This window comes from Echeneis naucrates, chromosome 21 (genome assembly GCF_900963305.1).
Source record: "Echeneis naucrates chromosome 21, fEcheNa1.1, whole genome shotgun sequence".
Classification (NCBI taxonomy): domain Eukaryota; kingdom Metazoa; phylum Chordata; class Actinopteri; order Carangiformes; family Echeneidae; genus Echeneis; species Echeneis naucrates.
The window spans coordinates 7,853,670-7,865,341 of NC_042531.1; the positions used below are offsets into that span (position 1 = coordinate 7,853,670).

Consider the following 11,672-nt stretch of genomic DNA (forward strand, 5'->3'; position numbering starts at 1 on the left):
TTCCCTGAGGCTCGTGTCCAAATGTCAAGCCTTAAGTTGACCATGTAAACGTGTATCAGTGCTTACGAGCAATTTTGGGCCCTTCACACTGAAAACCTGTCCATGAAGTGAGTAGGGAATTTGTAATGGACACCACTTATAGATGGGGATTTGCCACTCTCTTAATCCCCCATCTCGATGGAAATAATGAGAAAGCAGGCGGAGTAATTAAGCAGAGTTCAGCCGGCTCGCAATGGGTTTGTCTTCTCATTTTGCTGTTGCGTCAGTCGACTCTAGCAGAGCCTTTCATGTCACACGTCAGACACCTGTTGATTCTCAGCTCCATGAATGTCTGACCAGCAGGAGGGTCATCAAGGTCCAACGCATCATCAGTCTGGGTCACAGTATTATCATCGGGGGCAAATGCATCATCAGCCTACCACGTCAGTCAGTGGAAAAGGCTTGAGCCTTTTAAAAGGTTTTGTTTTGTTTGACAGCAACACTGGCATTAACAGGCTGTCATCCTCTATCATCCACATTAAGACTCTTAGTTAGACTGACAAGTTTTTGTATCTGTTAAAAAAACAAAGACTTTCCAAATTATTGGATTTATTAATCAAGTTAATTGTCGTTGCAGTCATTGAGACTGAAAGAGATTTAAAAGTAACTTTTTTATCAATATTTATGTTAATGCCCCAAAGACTGCAGTATAAACGAAAAACAGAAATAAAAAACAGATATAAAGGCTCATTTATAAGGCTGTGATATATCTAAGCTTTTCTGTCTGATGTGCGTTTGCCAGACAAAGCAGGTAATGTGCGGAAGTCACCAAGCCGATGTGCTGGAGGATGAAGATGTGGAGTTACCAAGCCCCTCAGTTGTTTTTACAACTATAAATATGTATGAAAGTGTGTGTGAAAAGCTGTACATTTTAAGAAAATCTGTTGTTAAAAGTCATACTTCTAAATTTACAAAATTTACACCACAGCCAGTTTAGGAAGTGAACTTTATTTAAATAAATAGCCACATAAATAAACAATCTTTCTTCAAACGGCATTTTGTCTCCTTTCTTATCTTGTTCCGTTCCTCCATAAACAGACACACAAAAACACACATGCTCACACAGTCAAGTAACAAATGACAAAGGACAACAACAAAATAAAACAAAACAAAACAAAAAAAGAAATACTTATTATCCAAAGTTTATCAAAAGGGTCATTTTACAGTTTTGCATCAAGAGTCTTAGTGTTTGAATAGTTTTGTGAAGTTTTTTTTCATCATGAGAAAAAACAAATGGTAATAAGAAATATGAATAAAGTGCAATTGTTTCTTGCTTCTCTTTACTTAGCAAGGTCAAAGGTCAAAGAAGCTATCAAAAGGGGCTTCTGAGTGAATAGCCAATAGCGAAACGACCTATTTTCATTTGTTGATCAGAGATGGGCACCTTAGATTGTGGTGTTCAGAGAAAGGCACAAGTGCTGGTAATGAGTGCAATCAACTATTAATTGTTGGGAATAAATATCAATACTGCATGTTTCCAACGTAGAATTGTGTTTGGAAAAACACTGCTTATCTACTCGATGTTTCACACATATGAGAGAACTGCTAGCCACTCATGGACAACAGAAGAAAGTTCAACTTCCAGCACAACATGGTATTGCTATGTTCAGTTTTTTTTTTCTTCTTCTCCTTTTCTAGAAAAGTACAAAAACGAATACCGCTGTGGTCCTCCTGATAGTAACAGTTCGAGATATTAACATCATGTGTAGCATTACAGTTCGGTGGCAGCGGGACTTTTTTCTCACAGTAGAAGCTAAGGAGATCATGTGAAAATGCTAGCTAAACACCATGCTACATTTTTAAACAGCATTCAGAAAAAAAAGTGAAAAGTCAGTAGTGTATCTGTGATCTACCTCTTGTGCTGTTCACTCTTTGGTAAAACCCAAAATCTTCCTTTCAGTTAAAGAACTACAAGAATACGTTGAACAGACAGAGCATTTCTACATTTCTTCAGTCATTCCTCTTCATCTTTAAATTATCATGTCATATAACTAGTACCGTTCTAGTCAGCTAGCCAGCACAGTAGGGTCAAACAATGAAAAGCAAAAGCAAAAAAAGAGCCTCTGGCGAGTATGCATGTACATTTGATGACCATCCTATGAAGAGCCTCAAACTTCCTTTCTATTTCAATGTGAAATATTGCACTGTTCCCACAGTCTTTGTTCTATATGAAAAATGTCCCTCCTCTCATATTTTGGGATTGACATCGTGTTGTTAGAAGTGTTTTTTGCAGTTTTTTCTCTTTCCAAATTCTTGCCTGAGGAGGTAGTAAAAGCATCTCGCAAGTAGGTGCCTATCAAATGATGGGAGTTCGGATTAATGTATCTACATAAGTAATTTGCTACCGAGCTGACTGATGTACCTGTTGTGCTTTACTCAACCAGTGACACACTTGCTTCCTTCACTTTTGGCTGATGAGGATGTAGCAGTCTGCTTGCAGCTTGAGGTAAAAAGCAGCACAGAAAATAAAAGTCACAGTTTCTATAAAAACCCAAATTGACCCTCTCAATCTTTTTTTTTCTTTTTTGTAAGCTTAGGGCACTATATTACATGTTCATTGGACTGCTACAAAGAAACGTCTCTTTAGAGGTGAACAAAGTAGGAAAAAAGAAGGAATTTTGGTCATCTGCCCAGTCAAGTGAAAAACATCAAGAACAAGAAATGACGAAAAAAGTGACAAAAAACAAACAAAATAACTAGAAAGACAGAGTCTTTCTGTTTAAAGAAAACCAAAACTTCAGCATCGAAACATGTTAGGCATAACTGTATCAGCTAACGTCAGCTCTCATTTTATTCAAGTGAGTCCATCAGGGGCAGGATGAGAGTCTTTTTAGTCTATTATTGCTTCTCTGGCTATCTGATAGCTTTACACCTCATCCAGAGTGTGATTATTGCTTAGTCTTTAGCTTATATGATATCAAAAGCATGCACACAACATACACGTGTGTGTGCAACATGTGTACCCAATGTTTCTAAATAATGCGTAAGTTTGTCGCTTGCATCTGCTTTTTGTTCTTCCTTCTTTTTTTCTGGGCTCAAAATCAAGTAATATTTACTCCAAGCGTCTTCCACGGAGACAGAGCGATTATTGGTCTTGAACATGGCTAATGTTTTACTTCACCATCACACAGCTACTGAGCTGCTGCTGCCCAGCCAGACCCAACTCCTGCATATCAGGATCAGGGCTGGAGGATGCACGCAGGCTCCACGCAGCTTGTTTGGAGAGAAGAGGAAGGGTCCCTTGTGTCGCAGACTGGGGCTGCTGGAGGCCAGAGTGAGGTTGTGGTTGCTGGCTGATGTGCAGGCGTGCCTCGAGAAGGTAAGCAGCAGAAGCCACGGGGGACAGCGAAGAGGAGTAGCAGGACGAGGAGGATGAGGTTCGGCCCGGGGAGGCAGTTTCCAGGGTTTGTTGCCAAGGGCCGTGCTGCAGACCCACCAAGGCTTGCTGAGGAGGCAGGGTGGAGGGGGCGGGCATGTCAAACAAGGTGGAGGGAGTAAAGGCAGGAGCGGGCGGAGGAGAAGGCGATTGCTGTTGGGTAAGTAACAGCAGGGGATTCTGGGTAGGCCCGGTCTGAGTTGTTTGGACCTGAGGCTGAGACTGGTGCTGGATCTGCAGCATCCTGGAAACAAAAAGAAGAAAATCAGACGAATCTGGGTGGACCACAGGACTCCCTCCCTTATCCATCATCCACAGTTTGGAAACTTCTAATCGCTATTAAGATAGCGTGTAGACTTTAATAACAGTGTGTCTTACCTTTGCTGGTGCAACACCTCCTCCAGCATGCTGCGGTGTTCAGACAGGGCTGGACCCAATGACCCTCGGCTGCCACGGTTACAGGAGGGTGGAGGGACGACTTGCCTTGTCAGACCCTTGATCTTGTTTAATCCCAGCAGCCCTTTAGTGCGTGTGTTTTTCCGAAGCTGCTGGCGGAAAGCTTTGAGGCCTGCAGAAAAGCATGGGAAAATGTTACACAATACTCCTTTGATGATCCTTTGACACACTACACGCAAGAAAAACTGAATATCAGATGAGCGAGCTGATGCTGTATATTATGCTACTGTACCTTGTGTGAGGGAAGTGTCAGAGGCCCTACGGCCCTCTTGGAAGCTGGCAGCAGGCAGGCTGCCCTGGGTCTGCGGCAGGAGGTGGGATGAGAGGGCCAATGGAGCTGGTACCAGAGCTCCACCTTCAGCTCCAGAGGCAAGAAATGTTGACATTTCACCCACAGCCTGCAAAGTTGGGGTGGGACTGGATGACGACTTAAGACAGCTGTCAGAGGAGGCACCATCAGAGGGACTGACCACAATACCTACAGAAGAAATAGAGAAGAAATTACAGCCTGCAGTTGACATTGATTGACATGTGCTGACATGTGATGTTTGTCGTACTGACATGGAGGGTTGCACTGGTGGAATCGGGCGGACACCTCAGCCAGAGTGTGCCTGCGGGAGGTGGTTGTGGGAGGGAGGAGGGGCCCAAGAGTTTGTGTTGCCTCCTCCTCCTCCAGGTCTCGGGGTCGAACCTCCTCACTGATGCTTGTCTCCAGCAGGCTGTTGGGTGAAATTGAGCGATTCCAGAGCAATCTGTTCAGGCTGGCCTCCACTGGAAACACCACGCGCTGAAACAAGAGGGGGATGACTATTAGCCGAGGAATGAAAGGACACAGCATTGTCATCAGAGTGGAGGGTAAAACCTCTCAACCTCTGAGCTGCTTTATATTATATTATTTTTATATTCCTGCTGTATTCAATCTGATTTCTCTACCTGGAACAATCCACCTTGATCACACTCCATCTCAGAGTAGACAGGGGTGACATTTTTGGCTGGCATTGAAAATGCTGTGGCGGTAAAACTGTCAGTAGACTCCATAATCACCTAGAAGCACACAGATTTTTAGACTTCAAGCAGTAAATCCTTCATGGACCAGGACTTTGAGCTTAAGACATGCTGCTGGAGAGCTCACCTCTGGGCCAGTGGAGTCAGAGGTGTTCCTTGGTCTCTGTTTCCAGGAGCCACAGTGACGGCTCAGCTGCTGGGTACGATGCTCTCTCACTCTCTCCAGCAGCAGATAGTAGATGGCAGAGAAGTGATTGTAGCTGCTGCTCTGCAGAGACTGAGGTAAAAGGCTATCGTTTAGCGGTTTTCCCTTTTTGTTTTCCATCTGTTGCTTTTAATGCCACATATTCATATTTTTAGACTCTCTTTAACTATTTAAATAAATACCCAACAGAGACTAAAGAGAACCAACAGTCGCTATAGATCTGTTGGGTCTCTTTAAATAATTTTGTAAACAGTTTGGTCTAGACCTGCTCTATATGTAAAGTTCCTTGATGTAACTTTGTTATGACTTGGCGCTATACAAATAAATCTGATTCTGATTTATCCCCAAGTGAAATGTTTCCAAATAAAAGTCAACATAATTATTATCTCTTTGGTGATGACAGAGTGAGAAATTGTTTCTGTTTTAATAATTGTAAAACTCTGTTATCATTCGTGAAACACCAAACTTCTCTTGCTCACTCACCTCGATAGTCCTCTGACGGTCGATGCCCAGTGTGTTCATGATACCCAGCACTGGCTCACTGTAGTCACCAAGGTTTGAGTTGTACTCTGTGAAGGAATGGCTGAGGGTCTGGTGGGCGGCTGTTGGGTCTGCCAGCATCCAGCGGTGCTGCTTGATTTGAGCTATGCTAATCCTCTTGGCTGGGTCCACCACCAGCATCTTACGGATCAGGTTTTCACAATCTGAAGGATGTAAGCAACAAGTGAGTCTCGTTGTTGCAAGCAATTTGACTTTAAACAGAATTGGTAATTAGCAGTAATTTTTGTGACTAGATGTGAAGACAATGGAGACCTTGGGACATGAAGAAAGGGATTCTGAATCGTCCCTCTGTGACTCTCTGTCTGAGGGCAGGAAGGCTGGGTCCATCAAATGGAAGAGAGCCACAGACAAGAACATAAAGTACCACACCAAGGCTCTGTAAAAGAAACCAGCACAAATACCAAAATGAGAAAGATGCCTATATCCTTACAATGTACATGCTTACACAATGAGTCATTCTGGCTAACATTTCCTTGTAAAAGCTTACCCAAATGTCCAGCTGAGGCCCCTCATACTCCTTCCCTTCAAACACTTCAGGGGCAGCATAAGGCGGGCTGCCACACCACGTAGACAGAGGCTCCCCTGCATTGTAGAAGTTACCAAATCCAAAGTCTACAAGACACAGACAGAAACACAAAATGGTTTTATTATTCCAACTGGTTTGTTCGCTCTGCACTGAATTCTGACGAACACATTATGATGGTGACTTAGTGGTTAGCGCTGTTGTCTTACAGCAAGAAGGTTGTGAGTTTGGTTCATGGGCCTGGGGCATTTCTGTGTGCATGTTCTCCCTGTGCTTGCGTGGGTTTCCTCCGAGTACTCTTTTTTCACTCCCAAAGTCCAAAGACATCATGTTTGGGTTAACTGGTGACTCTAAGGTCTGAGGTAGGTCTGAGTGTGAGTGGTTGTTGGTCTCTGTCTGTCTCTGTGTGTTGGCCCTGCGATGGACTGGCGACCTGTGCTGGGTGTAACCCGCACTCACCCAGTGTGAGCTGGGACCACGACACAGACATGGATATGTGGAAAATGAATGAATGAATGAATGACACTATGATACAATCCTGATGTTCTGATAAGACTGTATTGCATTGATCTATAACAAAGGACTGTGAAAAAATAGTTAAGCTATAATATGATTTTATGCCATAATGTCTGCTTGTGTGTTGACTTCATTTTCTCTGGTTAGTGTTAGTCTGGGTAGATTAAATGAATTATTCACACTTAATTAGAACACAGATGATTTAATTAGAATGGTTCAGAAATCCCAAAGCAGCAAATTTCTTTCTTTAGGCAAAAACTGAACAGATTAATGCAACAGCAGGAAGGTACAGTGAGACAGGGTCAGATTCAAAGCATTAATTTCTTTACAAAATAAATGAATGTGCTCTGTTTCACATTATAAAACCTTCCTGCCAGCTAAGCAGTAACCATATTAACAGTAAACAGGATATGGCAGACATACCAGCCAGTTTGATATTCATGTTGGCATCCAGCAACAGGTTCTCGGTTTTTAGGTCACGGTGAACGATGTGGTGTCGATGGCAGTAGTCCACCGCAGTAAGAATTTGCCAGAACTTCTTTCGTGCCTCATCTTCACTCATTCGACCATTTGAGGTCAGGTGGTCTGCAGGGAGAGAGGATATTTTAGTCTATTTCAGTCTGTCTCTCAGAATCAACAGATTCAGCCTTGAAAGCTGAACTCACCAAACATCTCTCCGTTCTTTGCATATTCTGTTACAATGTAGAGCATGTCTTTTGTCTCCATGACCTAAAAGAAGGAAAGAGTTAAAAAACACATTTTAAACTCACTGGGCCGAAAGCAGCAGGGAATGGTGGAGAATACATTTTCAGGTTAACATCAGTTCAAAATCATTCAGCTGGGCCTGCTCCAGAGATTTCCAGGCATGATACATTTTCTAACCACAAAAATCCCCTTTGAATACTTCTCCATACACTTGTTCCACTCACACAAAACACCAACACCCTGCCTTTCCATGATATATCTTGTTGCATAAGCTGGTCTGCTGTAACTTCCTGACGCACACATATCTCATGGTTGGAAATATTTTTCCGGCGGCTGACACAATCAAGCAGTGGATTCTGGGGTTGAATTTCAGGTTAACCCTATCTTTTTGTTTATTTGAAGAGAGAGAAAGTCACACAGACTAGTTCACACTGTTTCTGTCTGAAGTATCTTAAACGCCATAAGTGCTGGAAAGTTCCTGAGGGTCATATAAAGCTTCCATTTTACAGGAGAGCCCTTGAGACAGACCCGGACAGAGCCGTTGAGATAAGTGCTTGTACAACAAAGCAATTTTTCCTCACATGACAAAACCTTGTTGAGGATAATGCTGCTAGCCAACTCAATAAAATGCCACTTCACTAAACGATTCAGCTCGATTTTTTCCCCGGCCACCGACCCCTTTAGAAATCCAAACAACGTGTGATTTAATACACAGATGCTTCCAGGCAGGAAGTAGTCTTTATCTGAGAGATAGGGCAGCTCTCTGGGGCTCTGTCACCTTGAGGTGCAGCTGACGTCAGGGCTCTGAAAACCTGGCACAGCATGTCAGGAGCACTCAACACCCCTGAGGGAAGATTAAACCACTAAATGTTTTATTTTTTATTTCATTAATTACTTTTATTTATTTTGCATAGAGTTTTTGTGTTTTATATACCAATCTATCACGTTGGCAATCTCGGACGGCTTCACAAAAAACAACACGATAAGCCTTGGATCACCCAATGGTCTTGAACCACTGCCCTTCCTTTTTTTTTTTTTTTTTTTTTTACTAGGACTGACTAACATAACCTTCAACAACCCAAGAGCATGCAGGCATCTAAAAAGATCCATCAAATCATGGCACTGATAGATAGAGGTCTGATCTAAGAGATACAGGCACGAACTTATGAGTCTTCTCATTTAACATGTGATTTAATGGTTACATTAAATATTTACTGTGGCTGTCACCAAGCTATTAGTCCTCAGTAGAAATGCTACAAATTAAAGAACAAGCTAAAAATCATTGCCTTAAAACTCGCTCAATGTTTGTATATATTTATATCAAAGCTGTAGTATGTATTGTGTAACAGATGAAATGTAGTCATTATAACTTAGTAATGTATTTTCAAATGTCTATTCAATTTATTAAATAGTTTTTACATTATGTTTTTTGTTAGTCAATTAGTTTGGTTAATAAAATACCAGAAATAGTGAGGCCAGCAGTCGTGCTTTTGTTTTACCACCAAAGCTTAACACAAAGATATTTAGTCTACTGTCAAATCACACAACAAAATACAGAAAACGTCCACAACTGAACTCCTGGAAGCTGAATGAAGAGAATAGCTGACATTTATACTCGCAGGACTTGATGGCAATTAATTATTTGGAATTAAATGATTAATTGTTTCCATTGGTATTGCTCTAATACTTGATTCTCATTATCCAGCTCATCTGGGGATGATAGGAAACATTGCTGGGACCTCCAGGAAATCATGTCATGCTCTTATTTTTGCATCACAGATTTTCGCAGTAAGCATTGCTGTTCTTAAAACCAGACATTAAGTAATCATTGGAAAGTAGCAAAAGGTTACAAAGGCCACAAAGAGTCCATAGTAAAAAAAAAAGAGAAGAAAAGAAAAGTGAAAGAAAGGGCTTTACATGTTTGCCTGCGTACATCTTAGTTTGTTGCCAGACGCGTGCCATGGCACTCGTCAGGCCAGCTGAGGAGAAAAAAGCCGATTCTTTCCACTAAGTCTTCAATTTGATTAGGAGTAAAGCAGTGCTTTGTGAGTTGGCCTTCACGTGACATACAGACACATTGCACTTGGCGTTAGCAGATGCTAATTGAGTTTAAGGCTCAGACCTGTGAACACATCTTTAACTAGCTTCACTCTCCAGACTGCCTTGTTTCCTATATCTCTGCACTCACTTCTCCCATTATATAACAGAAAATATCTTAGACCTGCATTGTTCTCAGTGCTGACTGGTACCATGGTTATTCTCCAACTAACACACACACACACACACACACACACACACACACAAGGAGAGGTCAAAAGGGATTGCACTAATGCTGTTGTGCTGTACTTATGATTCCATGTGCTTGGAGAGTCAGCAGCTCAAAACAAGCCAGTACAAACCACTTAGATAACAAATGCCCCTTATTTTTGCCACACACACTGGCACTCCTGCATCCAAAAATCCACAGTAATGAACCACAGTACACCACAACATTGCTGTTGTGGGTAATGAATTAGTCCTCAATTTGCAAAGTTGTATGTTGAGGGTTTAGAAACAGTGATTCACATGCATGTAATAATGACACTGCAGAAAATATGAAAGATTGCCCATACCTGGTATAGTTTGATGATATGGGGATGGTTCAGCAGCTTCATAATCTGCACTTCTCTGTAAATTTTCTCCAAGTTGGATGGATTCAGCCTGGTCTTATCAATGATTTTTATAGCCACCTGAAAAACCATAGATAATATTTGGCTCGTGAATACTAGAGAAAATTGTTTTTCATGCAAAAAAAAAAAAAAAATAATAACCTAGTTGAAATGCTGCTGACCTGTGTTTTGGTGACCTTATGTTTGGCCAGTTTCACCACTGCAAAGTTGCCTTTTCCCAGGGTGCGGATGATCTCGTAGAAGCCGACCTGCAGTGGCCTTCCCTGGGAAGGGCTAGGCTGAGCCCCCCGGCTGTTCTCTGTCATGATTACCATAGCGCAGCAACAGTGTGGAGTTACAGTGCCGGGTTAACTTAAGGTTGGTACCTGCAGAGACAGATATAGATTTGCAAACTGTATGTTACATGGATTCTTATTTTACTGAATATTCGCACAGAAAAATACTGTACTCATATCAACTAACAATTAATATATAGTCAATAGGTTACAGAGAATATAGGCTCCACACTTACTTGTAATGCAGGGCAATATTAGTTATACTATTATTTATTTATATTATAGAATAAAGAACATATAGTCATACATAATCCCATATTAATACAGCCTAACTATTATACAGAAGCGTGAGTAGTAGAGTAACATAGCAATATTATTATAAAGAAAATAAAATAATCTTGATGAACAAACGTGTTCTGGTGCCAAACAAGACTTAAAATCGGATTAGCACCAACTTCCATGATTCAATATCGATAAACCGATCACAAAATAAAGGCAGAATGAATGTGCTTACAGTTATAGTGGGAGAGCAGAAAGCAGACCAGATGAGAAACTGGACTTCTATGACTGAAATTAGCAGCGAGGCGCACAAAGAACCCGCCAAGTGGTAGTAAAGTGTGTAAAAAGAAGCGGTCTCACCTCAGAAAGCGGACATTCACCACCGTCTCTAACAGTTCACACAGCTCCTGGAGGAAACGTCAACCATCCCACGACCGGAGCGAAGCGCGAACAGTACAGCACAACACAACACAACACAACAGGGAAGACTGAAGAAAAGACGCTCTGAGCAACTTTTTCCTTCGACTTCACACAACAAGTCAGCGGGCCCGGACTGGGCTGCGGCCGGTGTGTGCCTGAGCGCTCCGCCGGAATGCAGAGCCCTCAGCGGGGGAACTCCTCCCCCTCCTCCCCCCCTCCTCCCTCCGCCACCATAACAAATTGATACCCACCTTATTTACGTCACACCCGCGTCAGAGCTCCGAGCTGGGTGCAAGGCAAGGCCGGGCTCGAGCGCAGAGCACGGGTTGCCCGGCAACCGCGCGGCTCGGGCGCACGGTGACGCGAGTGCTGATGGAGGGGTTGCTTGGAGATGGGAGCGGTGACGTCAGTCGTAGAGATGTGTCACCACGTGATGTTTCCTCATACCCGGGCTCTCGGCGCGGACCGGCAGCGCGTGCAGCTCCAGCGGAACAGAAACAGAAAGCAGCCGGTGACCGTCAGAGAGGAGCCCATGTGTGTTTATGGATCTGTTCTGCTCTGTGGTTCACTGTTCGGTTCCTGTTCTGTCATTCTAATGCGACCGTGTATGTCTATGCCCTTTAAAACGTTACATTAACGTGTA

General features: G+C 42.6%; 1 protein-coding gene across 1 annotated transcript; it reads right to left on the bottom strand.

The window, feature by feature from the left end:
- Positions 1-968: 968 nt before the first annotated feature.
- sik1 (salt-inducible kinase 1) lies at positions 969-11,202 on the bottom strand. The gene is made up of 14 exons (XM_029492919.1): positions 10,970-11,202; positions 10,217-10,420; positions 9,999-10,115; positions 7,347-7,410; positions 7,105-7,266; positions 6,130-6,254; positions 5,895-6,018; positions 5,565-5,785; positions 5,004-5,153; positions 4,805-4,915; positions 4,433-4,658; positions 4,104-4,349; positions 3,794-3,983; positions 969-3,659 (listed from the first exon to the last, which is right to left on the bottom strand). Exons 2-14 carry the CDS (start codon positions 10,367-10,369, stop codon positions 3,152-3,154), a joined length of 2,397 nt encoding a protein of 798 aa, XP_029348779.1. The 5' UTR covers positions 10,370-10,420; positions 10,970-11,202; the 3' UTR covers positions 969-3,151.
- Between the last annotated feature and the right edge of the window lie 470 nt (positions 11,203-11,672).

Excerpts from the sequence above, each read along its gene's own strand:
- sik1 (XM_029492919.1), bottom strand. The coding sequence starts at position 10,369 with ATGGTAATCATGACAGAGAACAGCCGGGGGGCTCAGCCTAGCCCTTCC. Across the intron at positions 6,255-7,104 it reads CATGAATATCAAACTGGCTG|ACTTTGGATTTGGTAACTTC; the intron begins GTATGTCTGCCA and ends TGTGTCTTGTAG. Across the intron at positions 3,660-3,793 it reads GAGGTGTTGCACCAGCAAAG|GATGCTGCAGATCCAGCACC; the intron begins GTAAGACACACT and ends TTTTGTTTCCAG.